Source organism: Medicago truncatula, chromosome 4 (assembly GCF_003473485.1).
Source record: "Medicago truncatula cultivar Jemalong A17 chromosome 4, MtrunA17r5.0-ANR, whole genome shotgun sequence".
NCBI classification, from domain to species: domain Eukaryota; kingdom Viridiplantae; phylum Streptophyta; class Magnoliopsida; order Fabales; family Fabaceae; genus Medicago; species Medicago truncatula.
This window is the reverse complement of record NC_053045.1, coordinates 45848681-45869054: the sequence shown is the minus strand read 5'-3', so window position 1 is coordinate 45869054 and position 20374 is coordinate 45848681. Positions and strand designations below refer to the sequence as shown.

General features: G+C 34.8%; 3 protein-coding genes across 4 annotated transcripts; all 3 read right to left on the bottom strand.

The window, feature by feature from the left end:
• Positions 1–364: 364 nt before the first annotated feature.
• On the bottom strand, positions 365–5189 carry LOC25493335 (uncharacterized). The gene is made up of 3 exons (XM_013601817.3): positions 4984–5189; positions 4347–4402; positions 365–1902 (listed from the first exon to the last, which is right to left on the bottom strand). The coding sequence occupies exon 3, from the start codon at positions 1879–1881 to the stop codon at positions 754–756; it is 1128 nt and encodes a 375-aa protein (XP_013457271.1). The 5' UTR covers positions 1882–1902; positions 4347–4402; positions 4984–5189; the 3' UTR covers positions 365–753.
• Positions 5190–11438: 6249 nt separating this feature from the next.
• On the bottom strand, positions 11439–14222 carry LOC25493334 (berberine bridge enzyme-like 18). Of its 2 annotated transcripts, XM_024781123.2 has the most exons (2): positions 13348–14222; positions 11439–13106 (listed from the first exon to the last, which is right to left on the bottom strand). In XM_024781123.2, the coding sequence occupies exon 2, from the start codon at positions 12868–12870 to the stop codon at positions 11467–11469; it is 1404 nt and encodes a 467-aa protein (XP_024636891.1). In that variant the 5' UTR covers positions 12871–13106; positions 13348–14222; the 3' UTR covers positions 11439–11466. The 2 variants fall into 2 exon arrangements, with proteins under 2 accessions (XP_024636891.1, XP_039689197.1); XM_039833263.1 differs by having other exon boundaries at positions 11439–14222.
• A 169-nt stretch (positions 14223–14391) lies between these two features.
• On the bottom strand, positions 14392–19666 carry LOC25493333 (mitogen-activated protein kinase kinase kinase 1). Its single transcript, XM_024781124.2, has 8 exons — positions 18933–19666; positions 17827–17914; positions 17659–17721; positions 16991–17148; positions 16340–16412; positions 16173–16232; positions 15968–16078; positions 14392–15741 (listed from the first exon to the last, which is right to left on the bottom strand). Exons 1-8 carry the CDS (start codon positions 19478–19480, stop codon positions 15538–15540), a joined length of 1305 nt encoding a protein of 434 aa, XP_024636892.1. The 5' UTR covers positions 19481–19666; the 3' UTR covers positions 14392–15537.
• Positions 19667–20374: the final 708 nt, after the last annotated feature.

Below are 20374 nucleotides of genomic sequence, written 5' to 3'. Positions count from 1 at the left end.
AAATGATAAAGTTGCAGTTGGTTGAAAATAGACTATTAGCATGTAATAAAGTAGTAGTTGGTGCTGTAGAATTGCAATGGCAATGTCAGTGAAGAGATTGAAACATCATTAATCTAGATCATAAGCAATTCGTAATGAGCCAAAACATTAGGAAACAATTTTTGAGGGCCTCTTCCCCCCCCCCCCCCCCCCCCCACGATTCTTAAATACACATCCGGATCCACTATGCTCAGATTTATCGGCCCAGATACGAGAAGAAAAAAAGACGTGTTTTTCCCCATCCAGATTGGTAAATCCAAAGGATGTGATTTTTAATAAATTAGTGCAAGATAATTTAGTGGTAGAGGCAATGATTATGACACAATTTGCAACCCAGAATTCCTGGTTTATTAATATAGCTGAAATAGCCAATTTGCAACTGTTCAATCATGGGAGGAATCAATTTGCCCCTTACATGGCGATCAAATTCTTGCCGAAGATTTTCATACAATCAAATGTTTACATAAGTTAATTCACAATTGTAATGTGCAAAAGCAATAAAGACTATAGGAGGAAGGTAGGAATGTACATGTACAAGGAAGACAATACAACAAGATAAACAAATAAAAATGCCCATCTTTTGATTTTTCTTGTTGGGAAAGAAAAACCCTTCAAATGTTATTAAAGCAACCACTAAATGGTGCTAAATTTTCTGATCTAATATATACCTAAGAAACTTGCCCCTTTCCAACCTCCTGCGTCAAGTATGATCAATCACCCACTTCCTCCCATCGTTGCATGTGTTTCTCTACGCCTACGCCTCCTGCTGGAACGATTCAACAGAACTCTGCCACCACCCTGCCGCCGAAGTCGGCTAACCAGGGACACACCATCATCATTGCCTTCATTGTAACTTCCATCATCATCATCATCATCATTGTCGCCATCCGAGACATCCATTATGACACCCATCTCAGCATCCTCATTCTGATCCTCATTCTGATCGGCTAACATATCGGGATCCATCTCAGGCCTCATCCGTCTACTAAAGCTGCTGAGATCATTCCCCTGCCGAACCGCATGTAACAGGAGGAAGAAATTCATAGCCTCCATACCCATCTCAAATCTCCCATTTCTTTCTGCATTGCCTGCTTCATGAGCACCCTCCTCATCATCCGTATCGAAGTCATTATTATGGCGACCTTCTATAACATAATCTCCAAAAACCACTGCCCCCGGTATGGCTGATGTCACTGTGCTGATAACATCTTCTCGTTCACGCTCCCACTCAAGCCATCTCCATTTCTGCTCATGATCAGGATCTACTGTCCTTGGACGTGCTGAAGGATGCTCTGCCCGCACATGCTTCTTCAACTCCTTATAGTTACCGACAAACGAGCAGTTATCCTGCATGCAACTTCTTTTCTTTTCGTTGAGAAAGTCTCGCACAGGTTCCACAACAGTCCAACCTTTAACCTGACCCCTACATAGGGGGCAAGCAAGTTCGGTAACTTCATTCTTCTCATGAGGTGAGTTCGAATCATGGAACATGAATGGATTATCAATAGAACCTTCCACAGGCTGTCCATTACGTGCTGAAACTACTTTAGTGTAAGCTTTCTTGTACTGATCAAGGCAGTTGGAATGCCGTAGGCTGGTTCCACACATATAGGGACGGCAACCCTTGTCATGAGAAGAACAAAGAAGAAGAACAGCATTGTGCGGATACTCCATGCACACAGAACATGTTACATCTTCACACTCTTTCTTATCCAGTACTTTAGAGCATTTCTTGTGACACATATCCTCACAAGTATCCCTTTTGCAACGAGCCAGTGGGTATGGAGCCAGTCTGTACTGACGAGAAGCAACCCTGTATCGTCCCCTGCTTCCTTTTGCCATTTTTCAAAATACCAACAGAACCTGGAATTTAAACCACAAAGCTGTTAAAAGAATACTCTGATTTCAGGGATCTAAATATCATATTGTGGAACTACCATCACATTTACATATATGATTTATGCTAACTGGGAGAGTTCAGACACGAGACTGACAAATCACTTTTAAAAAATAACAAAAAGCCATTCGCAAAAGTTGCACAGATATTTTTTTAAAAATCTCACGATGCGAGTGTGATGAGAAACTTAATTTACTTAAGAAACTAGAGGTTAAATGTTGACCGATTAAAAATCCATCCTCCACAAAAAATAAAAGATGAACACAAAATAGGAATTCAATTTTTAACAAAGCAAAACAATGATGAACAGAAAACATCATTTTATACACATTCTACAGACATACATTTATCCATTTTTCTGCAGTGAAACGGGCCAACCTTTTGGAACATCAAGTCAAATGCCTTCAACTTTTTAAAAAGAAAAAATATATTATATTAGAGAGAGCAAAAGAGATATTCACTTATTTTAGCAGTATCCTGATAAAGCTTCTGAAAAAGAGAAAAATAAACAACTATGTGCAGAAATAATCGGCTCCCAAAAATGTACCTAAATTCGTCACTCCAAAGATGTCACTTAGTTATCTCTCAAAAAATCAATTCCTTACAAAGAGTGAACTGACCCTCAGTCAGTCTCATAGATCAATTGTCTAAACTACTCATAACCAATTTTACTTCAAAAGTTTACTATACCAGTGCACTCTAATAGTTCTACAAATATACTGACAAAACAATTTAATCAGTGCCTATGAACAACCGAAGAAGAAAAAAATCAGTCAGCCTATTCCTACTATAAGTATAGTCGGGTACATGGATTGTATCTAAATAAAGGACATTTAAATCCAACTCCTTCTCAACAGTTTGGCTTATAACTTCCTTTAATGTAATTGTAACCTCATTCCTAATGCGGCTGACTGACTATCTTCTCCAAACATGTTCATGTTCAAGCTACCAAAGACGAGACTCCAATTGTTTCCACATAGGTGTAGCTCCAACTATCTCTCTAATCTTACGTTCCTAATTTTATCTAGTTGTGTGACCACTCATCTGCTGTAACGTACTCATCTTTGACAACAAACAAACACTAAATAATATCAAATTTTCAGACCTCATCAAAAGGTATTACTTCAATTATGATATGAAAAGAAACCCAACACTGAGAGTCAAACTAAAGAACCTAAAAGGGCGACTTCTTGCTTGGGTTTCAACTGTTTTCCTCTCATTTAAGTATGCCAGAACTTGCAGGAAGGTGCCCTGGTCTCACCATATACTTTGAACCTTCCATCAAACAATTTCAAAATAGTAGCCAAAATTCCAGTTTACCCAGTAATTATACAATGACGAAAGAACAGATTGATACATAAACATAGGTACTTGTTCATATGATTGTCAATCTATATACACCAATCTAAAATGCATCCCTCAAACTCCTCCACTTAGCCATCTTTAATGACTATATTAAAAAGTGCTAATTATAAATGGATAGATGCATTACACATAGGGCATACTATGGAAAAAAGCACGTCGCTAAAAAGGTCAAGGCTTCTATCATCACATTCGCAACATTGAAACCCACATGTTAAAAATTGTCATTGTTAAAATTGTCCTGTTCTTCGTATCAAAAAGGCACTACACAGATGAGACAGACTCTCCATCACAAAAAGAATAAAGAAATAGCAGATGTGGAATCCTTTTAGAAGAAGACAGTGAAAATTACATATGTCTAATCACTTTAAATCACAGATGCAATCATAATATAAAACCATGTTTCATTTGCCTATTGTAGAAGTATTGATACACTTCGAAAACAACTCAGAGGTTCATGAGTGCATGAAAACACAGGTTATAACTGCCACGATAGTAATCCACATAAGAGCATATACCAAATACTCTTACAGTAAACTCAGATCTACTAAACAGGTGCAATGTAATATTACAAAATTCATTTAAGCAAAGTTTCTCTTACCACAAAATTATTTCAGAACATCTAATCTGTTAAAATCATAAATGGGAATATAACAAGTTATATATGAGAAGGGAAAGACACAAACTAGTTGAGTATCAAACCAACACAATAATGTGGTAAACTTTACAAAATAAAAACATTCGTTTTGCTCGTAATTGAACTTACAAAAACCACATTACTATTTTGTTTGTATAACTCTCATACCGGTCACGAAATTAAAACAGGCCAATACTAATACTAACCAGTGGACATACAGACGACGAAGAGTACACACACTACACAATTGACTTAGTATTCAATGTAATGCAAACAATAAAGCAAAAGGAATTGCTCGAAATAGCGCCATTCTGCTAACAAAAGAGTCTCATTTTCTTGACTGATGTAAACAAATCATACTAATGCATCAAAACATTACAATTACAATTAAAAGGATAAGGTAAAACTCACCAGCTAGCAATTAGAGTTATCAATCCAACAATTTAGCTGTAAAGATCAGAGTGTATCTGGCAATAAATAAACAGAACAACAAGGTAGAAAATATTAGTTTAAGATTCATATAAGTCGGTCAAAGGAAGCAACGTGGCTAGATGCAAAAGGAGCAACAACAAGCAAAGACAACTAACAAAGTAAGATTCACAGATTAATAATTCATATTATAATATTAACCATAACATGAAGCTAAGATTACAAACACATGTTATCATCATAAAGAAACATAACAAGCACATGTTATTAAGCTTCATCCATAAATATTAGATCCAATCAACAACCTAATATTATATTATATATAAATTATAAATTAAAACAATTTCCAAATTAAAAAATTATCTAAATTAAACAGAAACAAATGTGGACAAAACAAACATGCCCATCTGTTTAAACCCCGATTAAACAATATAAAGTTTCAATTTTTAAGTTAATTCTACAATTTACCTCAACTGGGTATCGATTTTTACTCGAATTTTAGTGAAAAAAATTGGGGAAAAATGAAGGGTTATCAAAATTTAAGAATGTTATTGTGTTGCACATAGAAAAATTGAAAATTGAAAAGCGATAGAATGAATTAGAGATGTAATGATCGTACCAGGTGATTGGTAGAGGGAATTGAGAAAATGGAAGAAATGAAAGGAATTTAAAAAAGAGAGAAAGAGAAGAATAAGGTTCTGTTGTTGCAAAAGGATCGAAAGTAAAGGCGAAGGAATCGAGAGGGAAATTGGTAGAGGAAGAGTGGTGGGTGTTAGAGAGAGATCATGTTCCAGTCATTTCTACGCTACACCCTTCACTTGACCTAGATTCTCTATGTAGCAAATTCACACAATTTGAGGAAATAGTTCAAATCATCCGTTGATTTAAAATCAGACGATCCACTTTATTTCTCACAAAACGGTGTAGACCATAGATTTTATATAGAACGATTTGATTTAGCTTAAAATATGGTTTTAAAAAAAATTGTTTTTGACTCCTGCAAAATTTTTTGTTTTTTAAAATAGTCTTTGATTCCATTTTTATGATGATTTGCATACGTGACATATGATGACTGAAACTATTTATTTTTTCACATTTATGTATTTAGTATAATCGTTGCTTTGCATCGAAGTTGGATGGTCCAAAATATGAATAATCTGATCTTAATCTGACGAACATGATTAAACTGAATGCTCAAGTGCTCAAATAAATGACTACATACAATCATGGGCTCTTTGTTACCCCACCCATGATGTCAACATAGTATACTGGTCATTGCTACGCGCTCATATAGCGAGTTTGTAACACGCTCTGTTATGTTGTAACCTACGCAGCGTGAACTTGAATGAATGAATGATGACGTGGCACGTAGTGCGCCTTCACGTGCTTCGTTTCCCAAAACCTACGTATCCATCAAAGCATATTCTATCGTGCAGTTTATAAACTCCTTTATTTTCAAATTTCAAATAAATAAAAAACATCACAAAATTGATTAAATTATTATTTATTTATATTTTTGAGGGAGATTAAATTATTAATGAAATGCAAATTTAAGAATATAGGTAGTCGTCAATTGTTTTCCTTCAAAAAAAAAGGTAGTCGTCAATTTTTATTCAAAAAAAAGTAGTCATCAATTTTTATTCAAAAAAAAAAAAAGAAGTCATCAATTTTTTATTTTTTTTAATAAAAGTCATCAACTTATTTATTTTATGAAATATACTTTGATGATTATAAATAAATACTTTAAAAATTAGTATGATGATATATTCATGAAGACGAAATTTCAACGGATTTTGTAAATAAATAATTGTGAGAATGGCATGACTTTACGCATGTTAGGTTTTGATTAATACACTATCTAACCAAAGATTATAATAAAACAAAAATGAGAGCACTCAATATTCAAAGCTGTATACACAAATTTGTGAAACAAATTCTCGTGGCTCTATTAATTAATTAATAATAATGAATAATCATATCATAAATTCAATACTCCTACCGCAGTGAAATCCAAAGGATGTGATTTTTAATAAACTAGTGCAAGATAATGGCATGATTTTTAATACTCCCAGCGTATGAATTCAGCAACTTTAATGTGAAATTTTGGTATACCACTACCAAATACCAATCCTGTAAAAGAAGAGCACCTCACGGAACTACCGCAGTGTTGTCATCGTGGTGTTTAATGGACTCATGATGAGACACATCAATTCATAACCTCTATCTTTCCTTCACTACCAAAGAGTTTTCTTGCCTCATAGAAAAAGGAAATAAATTTCTTTTGTGTTATGTCAAGAAAACATAGGCGAATGTAGAAATAGTTTTTTTGGCATGACTAATATAATAGTATGAAAAACGTGTTGAATGAAATTAAAGATGATGAGTAATAAAAAAGAAAATTAAAGATGATGTAATATTTCATCCAAAATCACATCGTTAATATTCTCACTTTATGAAGGGTTGTTACCGATCAAGTAAAGAAATTTGAATAGGCATCTTAAAAAAAAAAAAAAAAAATTGTTGTTGACACATTACATAAGGCTGAGGCACACGAGTAAAATACGTTTTTACCCCCTCGGCAGTTAACTGTTGAGGAATTTAATAACCAGCTGCAGTTAACTGCCGAGGAAAACATCGGTAGTTAACTGCCGAAAATTGGTTATAAGAACATAATAGACATGGGAGTTTCCAAAACTCCATTGTTGCGGTTTTCATTCTCTTAGGTGCGATTTTCTGCCATTCCAAGCCAATTTCAATCACAAAAACAAGTAAGTTTTTTGAATCCTGTTGCATTGTTGTATTGTTGTCGAATTGTTTGTTTTTTTTTGTTAAATTTCGATTATATAGGCTCGATATATAGGTTTTATTGATTTTATGATTTTATGATATGTTAGGATAGTTTAGGTTAGAATTGTTAGAGAACTTTTATTGAATTGTTAGGTTTAGGTTTTGATGAATCGTTGTAGAATTGTTTAGATTTAGGTGTAGGTTTTGATGATAGTTTAGGTTTAGGTTTAGTTTTTGATTTTACGATTTTATGGCATTGTTGTTTAGTTAGGTTTTGATCGCGGTTTTTTTTTTTTAAATGTAGATATGTCTCAGAATCAAAATCAGGGTAACATTCAAGGTGATGAGAAGAACAAAGAAAAATCGCCTATGACATGACACATAATTGTTTGTGATGGTTCCGGCAAGCATGCATGCCATGATATCAAAAATACATCCCATCTTAAAAATTCTTCAAGTCCCGACAAATGGAAATTCTCCAAATATGAATAAAATCCAAACAAATAAATCTAGGAAATCTAACAGACACCTAGATCAGAGCCATCCTAGACTCAACTAAACCGATACCGGAGATAGCTCCCGGTATCCACCAAGCATCAACCAACTCACCGGAGCAACTAATCCTGAACAGCGTCTACCCATCCATACAGATAGGTAGGCGGTCAAAACCACCGGAGGTAAGTATTACATCATCATAATCCACATAGCAGATAGACATGAATAGAACAATTCAAATTCCAAATAATTGCCATGAATAATCAACCTCAATAATAATACATAATGGTAATTCCAAATATCACAACCAATCACTCGCAACCACAAGTATGTCAATCATTTCACATTTAGGACTCATGCAACAAAATGTTATGTCCCTAAACATGACGCATAAATGCATGTGGTACCGAATCACCTCAAGGTCATCACCTTCGATGCAACAAAAACATCGTATGTAAGATTTCACACCCGTCTTACATAATCTCTGAAGTAAAAGAGCTCAACCCTTTTACAACTACAAGACTCAACATGACTATGATGCATGGACATACAAGTAAGGACTCAACAATGCAATCACCTCCAACTTTCACAACAATACAAAGGACAACTTCCAAATATATTGATCATCTCTACAACATTTGCATTATCAAGAAATTACGTCCATACAACATTCCGGTCATAAAACAAATAAGAGTCAACATCGCATTATCACCTTGATCATCAACAATCATTAACATCATTCAACATCACATGATAAATATCATTTCATTCATATCATAACCCATTCACACGTATTCAAGTAATTATGTAAAACTGTCACAAAAGGGCATAAGGTATTTCACTTAAAAGACTCATTTCCGATGAGCCGTATCAAGTGGCAACGACTAACATTGATAACTCCCACGACAAAGCAACATAGACAAGTTGAAAGCCCTCAACCATCTTAATCATTTATGTAGTCATGAGCTTAAGCCACTTACAGACTATTAGGCATTAGTCCGAAGAATAGCTTAAGTTCTTATGAGAAAACCCAAATTCACATTTTCCACATCCCACCTGAAATATCACATTTGACATGATTAAGATGTTTTGACCAACCTTACAAGTCTTACCTAAGTCTATATGAGTTGTAGGCTCAACTTGTAATCTCAAATAGTTTGCAAAAGTTTATTTCGACAAAATCGGAATTTCCCCAAAAATGTACAAGTTATAATCCAAAACGGAAAATTTCAAGTTTAGGTAAGCTAAGCATGTTCCAGTAGGTTTAGGGGTTCAAACGGTAGTTAAACAAGTTGAAAGAATCATTTTACAAAGCTCGGATTGGCCCCCTAAGACCCGGAACCAAAAATTAAAGTGGTTGAAACTGGGCTTGCTCGCTTAAGCGACCACCAGGTTCGCTTAAGCGAACGAGTTCCAGTAGCCTCCTGAAGGGTACGCTTACTGGTCGCTCATCAGCTCGCTTAAGCGACCACATGGTTCGCTTAAGTGAACGAGTTCCAGTAGCTACCAGTAAGGCACACTTACCGGTCGCTTAAGCGACTTGTACCCAGAATGCACTATGAAGGTTCGCTTACCAGTTTGCTTAAGCGACCTCTTAAGCGAACATTCATAGTTCTGCAGAAAATGTTACGAGTTTCAACCTCTTTTTACCCAAAATCCCCAATTTTGTTCCCCCATTGCCCAAATGTGTTTCCAGAGGTTGTTTTCAGGTCAATATAGCTAAAATGATCCACAAAGACACAACAAAGATGAAAACAATTGACATTTGAACCAAGTCAACCCATTTTACAAAGTCACCAACAACAACTCATTTATCATCAACAAATCATGAATTATGCACACCCAAGCCGTGAATTATCAATAACAACATCACTTAGCAGCAACCACATCAATTGAACATGAATCTCAGCATAATTCAACATCAACATATTCCAAATTGACATTTAGAGCATAATATGACATATATCATTTTCATATACTTTGATCATTCAATTTCACCAACAACTAATCAATTACCACCAATTTCTTACATACAAACATAACATCATAATAGGAGCACGAATTCCAACAATCATGAACAATTAATCAATTACTCAATTAAACAATTATTCATACAACAATTGAAAATTTACACTAAAAATGATTATGATGAATTCTAACCCCCTTACCTTAGTTAGATCAATTCCCTAGCCCAAGCTTCACTTTAGCTCCTAGGTTCTCTCCTCTTCTTGGATCTTCAAGCCTCTCTTTCTCTAACCCTTTTTCCCCTTTGCTCCCACTCTCTCTCTCTCTCTCTCTCTCTCTCTCTCTCTCTCAAAATATCTATGTAAATGAAAATTGTGATAATTTCTCTTAAGACAACCCTTATATAGTCTATTCTCTTAATGAGCTTAACCCTAAACCTTAGTGGACTTAACCCACTCCAACTCCATTCTAAAATGTTTCTACACACTCAACGGTAATTTACTAATAACGGTCACTTAACGGTAAATACTAATTATTACCCTAGTAACTTAGCAAAATAATGGTTCTCACTAAACACTAAAAATAATTCTCACCAATTTACTCTTACACCCAAAATGACCAAACTACCCTTGAGTCCAAAATGACTAAATTACCCCTCTAACACGGAAACCCATGAAAATGTACCCCATGATGAATGATCACACACAAGCACATATAAACACGTATTAAAACAATTAAAAATAAATCTAGCAAAAATTGGGCTGTTACAACTCTCCCCCCTAAAAAGAATTTTCGTCCTCGAAAATTAACTGAAGGAAACAACTCCGGATACGAAACCTTCATCTTACTCTCTGATTCCCAAGTGACACTTTCACCAGTCGGTCCAACCCAAATCACTTTGACCAAAACAATTTCCTTGCCACGCAAACGCTTCACTTCGCGATCCTCAATCCTAACCGGCCAAGTCTCAACGGTCAAATTATCTCTTACTTCCATATCATCCACTTGAATCACATGGGACGCATCATACACATACTTCCTCAATTGAGACACATAAAACACATCATGAAGATTCGACAAAGACGGTGGTAACGCAATCCGATACGCTACAACCCAACCTTCTCAACAACATCGATTTATGTATTGAATGTTAAGTCTGTTTTTGTTATTTTTTTAGGGAATAAAGTGTATTATGTATTGAATGTTTATGTATGTTGTTGTACTTCATAAAACTCAAATTTTCTAAACAATATTCATATATTTATGGTACAAATTTATTTTGGAGGTCCCTCAATAAGATTTTATATTTCAAATAACCTAAACTATAACTTCATATTAAAACAACAAAGTTAATATTGATGTTTTTTTTAAAACAATAATATTAGTAGTTTTTTATGTTTATTTATGATAACATTATTATTATTATTATTAAAACTACTTTGAGTCTAAATTATTTATTTATTTTAAAAAAACTCATATTTATGTTTCTTTCGAGATTTAGAACATAAAGGTTGACCGGTAAATTCAAAATTGAAATTTTGTGGAGGCTTATAAAAAAAAACCAATGACCTCTGATTTTAGTGTGAGGGTATATAAAAATGAGAAGTTCTTTTCCCTCTCTCCATCCTTTTCGCTTTCTTCTGAAAATGACATGATTTTTGAATTTTAGAATCCACATTGTGTTATCAGACTTAGTTTCCAAATGATTTATACATCAAAACTTTATATTTTACTTCTTACAACACCTTTTTTTCTAACTTAAAATTGTAAAATGAGGTTGACATCAAGATTAACTTCATAAATTTCTCAAATTAGATACATATATAATAAAAGAGAAATCAGAAAGCAACTTATTTTATATAATGACATGTAGAGCATCAGGGAACTCTAATAATTGCATCCCTTCTTCACAAGGCAATGTATTATGCCTTATTGTTATGTTATCAAAACGAGACAGAGAAGGTATACTCTGTTCACTTCTGAAGAAGTTTAGAGGATCAACTTTGGTCTTCACTTTTGCCAATCTTTTGAAGTTATTCTTGAAGTACTTAACACCCCATATGCTAGCTTTCTTATAGCTTGTGTATCCATTGTTATTATTCACCCCAATGTCAAGGTCTCTATAATTCACATATGCACCTCTTGGAGACTTTGAAACAAAAGGTTCCATATAAATATAAAGTTTTCTAATCCAATTTATGTGCCTTTTTTCTACCTTATCACCTTCCTCTTTCCAAAAAACTAAGTGCTGAATTTGGTAAATGTTTCCAGCTCTGTGTGGGAATGGAATTTCAGACTCCGAAATCTCGTCCATTATTCCACCATAAGGAGTGAATATCAACACCGCGGATTTAGCCTCGTCTTCATAAAACATTGGCCACAACCCTTCTAACCCAATATCAGGAATAGGATCTCTCACATAATCAGATTTTGCCTTGAAAAACAACACACCACTATGAGTTCTATTCAACAAAACTTCAAGGGGTTGATCACTTGTAAAATCACTTGTAAAACCACCATGGTAGATAACTGATTCAATCCAACTCATCTCAGTACAATCTTCTCTAACCAAACCAAGCTCTGGAAACTCCTCTTCCATCAAGGGGATAAGTCCATCTACACCTCCAAGAAACAAGGATTCAAATGTGGCTTTTATTGTCAGTTTCCTTGTTTGAGTACTTGTATTCACCCTCTCCAAAATGACCCTAATGTTTAAGTCCTCATCAAGCTTATTTGCTACTAACTGCCACTTCTGAATAAGCTTGGTTGCGTTATGTTCCAGTGTCCTAGAAACTCTGAATATTGTCACAGTTGATGGAACATGAACTAGTTTTACCTTCCATGCTATGATAACTCCAAAGCTTGCTCCTCCACCTCCTCTAATAGCCCAAAACAGATCCTCACCCATCGATTCTCTGTCAAGAACCCTACCATTCACATCAATTATGTGAGCGTCAAGTATATTATCAGCTGAAAGACCATATTTACGCATCAAGAATCCATAGCCGCCACCACTGATAAGTCCGCTAACACCTACGGTAGGGCAAATACCTGCAGGGAAGCCAAGAGTTTTGCTTTTTTGGCTAATTTTGTACAAAAGTTCGCCAGCAGTTGCCCCTCCTTGAACCCATGCACTTCTCTTTTCTACATCTACTTGGACTTCTCGAAGGTTTATAAGATCAATGACAACAAATGGAACTTCAGAAACATAGGACAGACCTTCGTAGTCGTGGCCACCACTTCGGATTCGAATCTGCATGTCATGGCGTCGGGAACAAATTACAGTGGCTTGAATTTCTGGTACTTCAAGAGGTATCACAATGACAAGGGGTTTTGCAGTTGTGTTGGATGTGAATCTAAGGTTTTGAACAGAAAACCGGAGTATAGATGAGTATGAGGAGTGTGTTTGGGTGTACACAAACTTTGAGACTGAAGTGGAATTATGATTAGAATAACTTTCAAGGCATTGAATGAAGCTTTCATGATTATTATCAGCTGCATAAGATGTAATAAAAGAAAATAACAAAGCAATAATAGCAACAGCAGTTAAATACGAGGTTAGAAGCATATTATGACAGTGTTGTGTGTATGTATGAGAGGTTGCAAATTGAAAAAAAAAACGAGTCTCTAATTTGCAGTAGTCAGAGTTCAACTTATTTGATCCAAAAGTTGGGGTTTTTTTAAACTTGCACTTAAAAAAGTTTAAGATACAACAGATCTTTAAAACAAGACAAACCTTGAATTCATTAAGCTGACTCTTGGATTAACTATTATCAGGTCTTCAAGCCTAAAGCTGCATATTGTTTAGGGTGAAAAATCATCATTTGTTCAAGCTAAATCTTTTAAGAAAATGAAATCTTCTGTGATAATGATGTCTGTAGTATGATCTTAACTATAGTTCTGATAATCTGAATTTGGTGTTTCATGCAGAAAAGTAGTCATCTAAAAGTTAATGTGGTAAGTATTCCAAAACCTGAAAGTTAATGTGGTTGGTGAAGAGGTATGTGTCTTATTGCAAAGGTCAAATTCAGTATTCACCTGCTAACAATTGGAGTAATGTATCCAATAATTTAGTTCAACTGTTCAAGAAACCAGAAGCACATGTGCATCCAGCAATAAATAAATAAAATAACAAGTGGAAGAAATAGAATAAGATTGCAAAAGGAGAAACAGCCAGCAAAGACCACCAACAAAGTTAAATTAACAGATTAATATAATACTGACCATAATATGAAGCTAAGCACAAGTCACTGAGCTTCACCTATACATTATAGATAAGCTTGCATAAGAAAAATAAAATAGCACCCTGCCCAATTTTAGCAATAAAGCCAGAGTATAAATTCACCGTTTATTCAACCTGCATCTTATAAGAAAATGAAAATGAAAATGAAAACTTCTGTTTTATTCAACCTGAGTCTTCTAAGAGAATGAAAATGAAAACCTGTGTGATAGTGATGTCTGTGGTATCATCTTAACTACAGATACAGTAATCTGAATTTGGTATTTCATGCAGAAAAGTGTGGTCATTTAAAAATTCATGGGGTTGGTGGTGAGATTCGATGTCTTATTCCAACATTTAGTTTGAGAGACCATAGTTCATCTAGCAATAAATAAATAGAATAACAAGTGGAAAATATAGTATAAGATTCATGTAAGTCGTCAGAAGGAAACAACGTGGTAAGATACAAAAGGAGCAACAACAAGCAAATACAACTAACAGTAAGATTCATAGATTAATATAATATTGACTATAACATGAAGCTATGATTACAAGCACATGTCACTAAGCTTCAACAATCCATTACATATAAGCTTGCAAAAGACAAATATAACATGCTCCCCATTTTTAACAATAAAGCCAAAACGTACAATTTCACTTACATTTGAGTAAAAAAAATTATTCTAAAGATACAAGAATCAATTCACAAACTAGATAAAATTATTGTAGTTTCCTAGGAAAAAAAGGTGCATTAATTATATACAGTTTAATTGCACCAAAATAATCATGCAAAACATGATGCTTTAATAGCATAGATAACACAACACTTGTACAGTAGCAGCAGCACCTTTCATGACCAAGTACCAGCAACCACCTTGCAATACCAGTGAATGTAGGATTTGCATGCAATTTAATGAATATGAGCCGCTGATAGAATCATGTGAGCATATAGGAAGATAATGCAACAACCATTGCTTTAGAATTAGAACCATAACTTTTAAAAGCAACCGTAGAAGCAATATGACCGAAATATTCGACAACTCTGCACCAAATGACCAACTGGGCACGGCTGCTCGCCCATTGCAAATTATCAATCTCTGCAGACTGCCCTATACAGGAATGATCACTTGCTTGGAATTGAAGAGCCCATCTCCTCCTTAATTCTCCAATTCCCCTTCCAATCATAAGAACATCCGGACAATGCTCATCTAAAGTGAGCAACTCGCTTTAGAGAGTAAAGTGAGTAATATCAACTGTTGATAAACAAATCACTGGTTGATAATATATGCATGTCACATCATGGGCGATTACAATATCGACCATCAGTTTTCTCACTTTACTAACTACTCACATTAGAGGAGACAAATTCAAAAGATCCATACTGTAAGATAAGGAGCCATTGCTTCTTCTCATTTGGCATGAAGGTTAAAATTTAGCTTCGTGGAACTCTTGCCAATGCAGTCTCGCCTTTTGGTGAATTTATCATCTTCAGCATGGGATCAACATGGTGGGCCAATACCGGATGTGATAGGGATAAACAAACTGGTGAGAGTTGTGAGGTCCAATTCCAATGCATATTATGCAAACCCACACTACTTTTCATGGATATTCCACTGGTCTAAACCCCAAGATGTGTATGGAATAACTTGAGAAATAGAGGATAAATTTGACCTTCTCAGTGCCAATGTAGGAAGTGATCAGGAGCATTTAAGGCCGAACATTGTTATTAATACGTGGAGAAGCTGAGCTTAATCTTCTCCTTAGAAATGGGTGATCCGATAGCTGAGCTGCAGTTGGGCGTTTACTTGGGTTAACTTGTAAACATTTAAGAATGAAATCTTTGGCATCTGCAGACAGAGATTCAGGAATCGGTGGAGGTTCACCCCTGCCAATCCGAAATATTGCTTGCATCTGTAGTGACAGAAAAATATATATGTGCATATTATCACCCATTATCCAACTGGAAAAGCAAGTACAGTAAGTATATCTAACTTAATGATTCTAGACATAGCAGCCAACTCAACTAAATTCCGAATATTAAATATTCATAAGGTGATTTGAAGGAGTGGAAAAGCAAAAACAGCAACGGTATTAGGAAAGTAACAAACTTAAGAAGATTACAATAAGCGTTACATACTCCTTCTAAATCAAAGTAAGGTGGCTGCCTCGTCAACATCTCCAAAACTGTACACCCTAAGCTCCATATATCAGCTGCTAGCCCGTAACCTTGGTTTCTTAAGTTAACAACCTAATGTCAAAAAATTCAAAGTTCTATCAGTTAAAATTTAAAAGCTTACTTGAAGGTATTATTTCAAAAAGATTATACATGGGCAGAGGCAAACCTCAGGAGCCATCCAGTATGGAGAGCCTTTGCTTGATTTAACATCATTAAATTTTGTTGCCTGGGAAGGTAAAAGAATTATTAATTATATGATTTCGAGCAGCCAGCATAAGGACTGTGTATTGGTAAGACGACGGAAAAGAGAAATTCAGTTTTGTAGAAGATTACCTTTGCCAACCCAAAATCTGCAAGCTTGACCGAACCGTTTACATCAACCAGTATATTAGCACACTTGATATCCCTTTAAAATTAAATATTTGGATTAAAAAGATTAGAGTGCAGTAAATCAATGTGAATTAAAGATAAATTAGAAATCAATTACCAAGCACTGCAACCAAATTTCATATTTTTGCAGTGGTATTCAATGTTGTGCATTTTTCATATCGAAAAAAAAAAAATCATTGCAAAAAGATTATTAGAAGCAAATTATTGGGTAAAAAGATTTACTGTTGTTGTAGTTATAAATTAAAATTGAAGTGCAAGACCAAAATCTCGACACCTAAATATACTTTGAAAATCATAAACAACACTAAGCTTAATAAGTTCCAAATAAATTAGAGGCTGGGTTTCTAAAAGTTAATCATAACCCTGTAGGATATCCCCTGACATCCACTTTCTACCAGGAACGAGATTCTAGTTTTATGCACACACAGACACACTTGTGAAGAACCTCCTTTATTATCGAAAACATTCAAGAATATATTTCCCTATAACATTAAAAACCAGCTAGATTCCTTGTGGAATTCTGAGAAAAGAAATCACTATTGTTGTAGACCCAGCTATTGAATTGCATCATGATAACAAATTCACTCATGTTACCTGTGGACCACATCACGTTCATGAAGATACTTCAAGCCATTTAAAATTTGTCTTGTATATGCAGAAACTTGAGAATCATTTAGGTGATAGCTTCGATAAAGACTGGCCAACGACCCTTTTGTCACAAGTTCAAGGAATATAAACAGCGTGCTTTCATTCTGAGAAATCCAAAACATAAATATATAAATAGCTAAGAGAAGGAGGTAAAAACAATAGAAATGCAATTGCTGTTTAGGGAACAGAAATGGATTAAAATATTGGGTAAATCCTTAATTTGGTCCTAAAAAACATTAGGATATCAATTTGGTGTACAAAAGATACGTGACATCAAATTGGCCCTAAAATGAATTTTGATCATTGCACGACATCTCAAAACCATAACTTCTGAGCTATTTCAAAGTCAAAATTATGATTTGAGAACTAAAATCGGAATTTACTCTAAATTTAAAGAGTGGATAACTGAACAAAGACTTATGTACTCATCAATAAGCACAATCTACAAATGCGCAAAAACATGTAATTAGGCATTGTAGAGTAAGTCAACCATCATTAAAAGGAAATCAAAGTCCAATGAACTTGCAAAATGCTCATTTGAAATGCCCCAGTCATAAAAATACAATAATATTCTAGCAGAATAAAAGAGGAATGCACACTAGATAAGAACATACCTTGTCTGAGCCATAATATCGAACTATGTTATCATGTTGAAACTGACTCAAAAGAGATATTTCCTGAAAGGAAGTTCAGAAAGATTAGACATAAAAATACTAGCATATAAGAAATAAGATGGAATGAAAAAATTCATAAAATTCAATTGGAAGACTAAGTCCTCCCACCTGCTGAAGTTGGTAAATGCTCTGCTTTCCCTGGCTACTACCATCATCCAACAACGACACCTCCTTCACCGCAAAAAAGAATCCATCACTGCAAAAAAATAAAATGCATATTTCATCTGTCAAAATAGGCAAACTATAAAGCTTAAAAAGATATGACTTAATGATCATTAAAACAAGATTGATATAAAACAACGAGATGTTGTGTTTTACCAGCTATCAGCTATGGATACAGAGAGAATATTCCCACTACTATACAACAACAACAACAACCGAGCCTTACTCCACTAATTAGGGGTCGGCTACATGGACCAAACGACACAAACTCGTTAATTCCTAGGCCTTTCTTAATAGTATGGCTTACAGTTTTTCTAGGTCTTCATCTGCCTCTAGCAATCTGACTACCCTCTATCTGATCTACTCTCCTAGTCTCCTTCCTAAATAATCTATAGGTGTTCCACTACCATGGCTGTCAATAATCAAAGCCAACCAACGGCCAATATAAATCAACTTCCTAATGATATATGCTAAATGATCCCCTCTTATGCCAACTATCGAAGGTCACATTGGAAGAATATTTCCTGCTCTAAGCAACATAATGGGATAAACCACAAGCAGACCAATCGATATCAAGTTATTCAAAACTTCAAAGTAATAATAATAGCTAAGATGAACAAAAAATGTGTTTTAGTGATTAATTACTATACATCCGATACAATATTCTTGCACCGTTGCACATGACAATTACTCTATTTTTTATTTAGAAAGTCTCCAAATCCACTCTTATAGAGCACAGATGCCTTACACACACACACACACACACACACACACACACGATTTTCACAGATTCTACAGATCAAACTAAACAACTCTAAAACCATCCCTATTCAGATTCACCAAATTGGCAACTTTTTCTAAGCACTTGAGTTTTGCACATGGTAAACTAGAGTGACTTGGATGTTTATTTGTGTGCATTAATTACCTAACTAGTAGCATTCAATGCAAATAAATTTAATACTACAATACAATCAGAACAAATTTAAATCACATACAAACAAAAATCAACAACTTAAATCATCAAGCAACTAGTTAAATTAAATAATACTCACTCAGTGAAGCATTCATAAACAGTTCCAAAAGAACCCTTTCCAAGAACACAACCCTTTTGCCACGAAGAAAAAGCAGGTTTAAACATCCCATAATGAAACAAACTCCTCTCACCACCACCATCACTATCACAATCATGTGAAGTAGTAAAAGAACCAGAATCAGTAAAAAGCATACTCCTTTCACCATTCCTAACCGGATCAACAACATCTCTAACATCAACTTCACCCGAAGAAGAAGGAGAATCCCTCAAAATAACAACAGATGGTGCATCATCAAGGTTAACAGAACGAATCTTTCGAGCTTCCCAATCATGGGTCGGAATAGAAAAATCTTCCGGTCCAGAAAGACCCAAGCTTTGAAAAATACGGTCGAATTCACCGTCGATGCCTAATACACGAAGACTGGTTTCTTGATCGGAAGGTGGAGTTGGAGAAGGGACTGTGGTGGTGGTGGGGAGTTGGTAGTTGATGTTCTTTTTGGCGTTGGATCGTTGCAACCGTGGCGGCGGTGGTTTCTTCTTGGTTTTGGTTTTTCGCATCCACTCCATTGTTGTTTCGTGGATGTTTCTTGTTTTGTCACTGTTCTTGTATGGCTGCTACTGAAATAATGGAAGGAAGGAAACTGGGGAGAAATTATTGGATTACTTTATCTCTGCGTTTGTTTTACAGTTGGTTTGTCTCAATTGTTGCCATTTGGATTAATGGCTGCTTTTTTCATTTTTTATTTACTTGCTATTTGTGGTAATGGACATGATTCATGATTGGAATTGTAAATAGCAGTACAAAATAAAATTAATTATTTATTGAATGAAATTTATGTGTGTCTTATCATTTGGAAAAATAAGCTCCAAAGAGAACGATGAAATATACATGTGAATGAATGTTGTTAAGACTACTTTAAAATTTATTATACCGATTTGATTCAATTTTAAAAAAGTAATATGAAATTCAATATGAGCAATTTTCATATTAAGAGATTAAAAAATTTCAATAATATTTTGGTTTTGAACATTCTTCAATTTTTTTATATCAGTTTCCAATTTTGATTAGATATGTTGCCATTATGAAATTTTATGTTTGATTTGAACTCAAACATGGTTCCTACGTCGTCGTCGTCGTTTCGAAGTTTCATATGGGTGAACAAAACGCTTCCATTTGAGTTGATCCACAAACGATGTTACTTAACATTGACCATCCTTCTTGTGTCTTCTTGGTTGAGACGAACATTAATTTCATCCAGTTGATTCTTAAAGTCACACAATATATCATCATCACGGGCCTTGAACATATTGGGTTTCACCATGTTGTAGTAAACTGCAACTAGGTTAAGGTTGATTTCTACTTGATAAGTGTTCATGATTCTGCACTATAGAATGCAAATGAACCAAACAAACTAATTTATAAAAGTTTCAGTACATTTATAGACCATATAAACTGTCAGT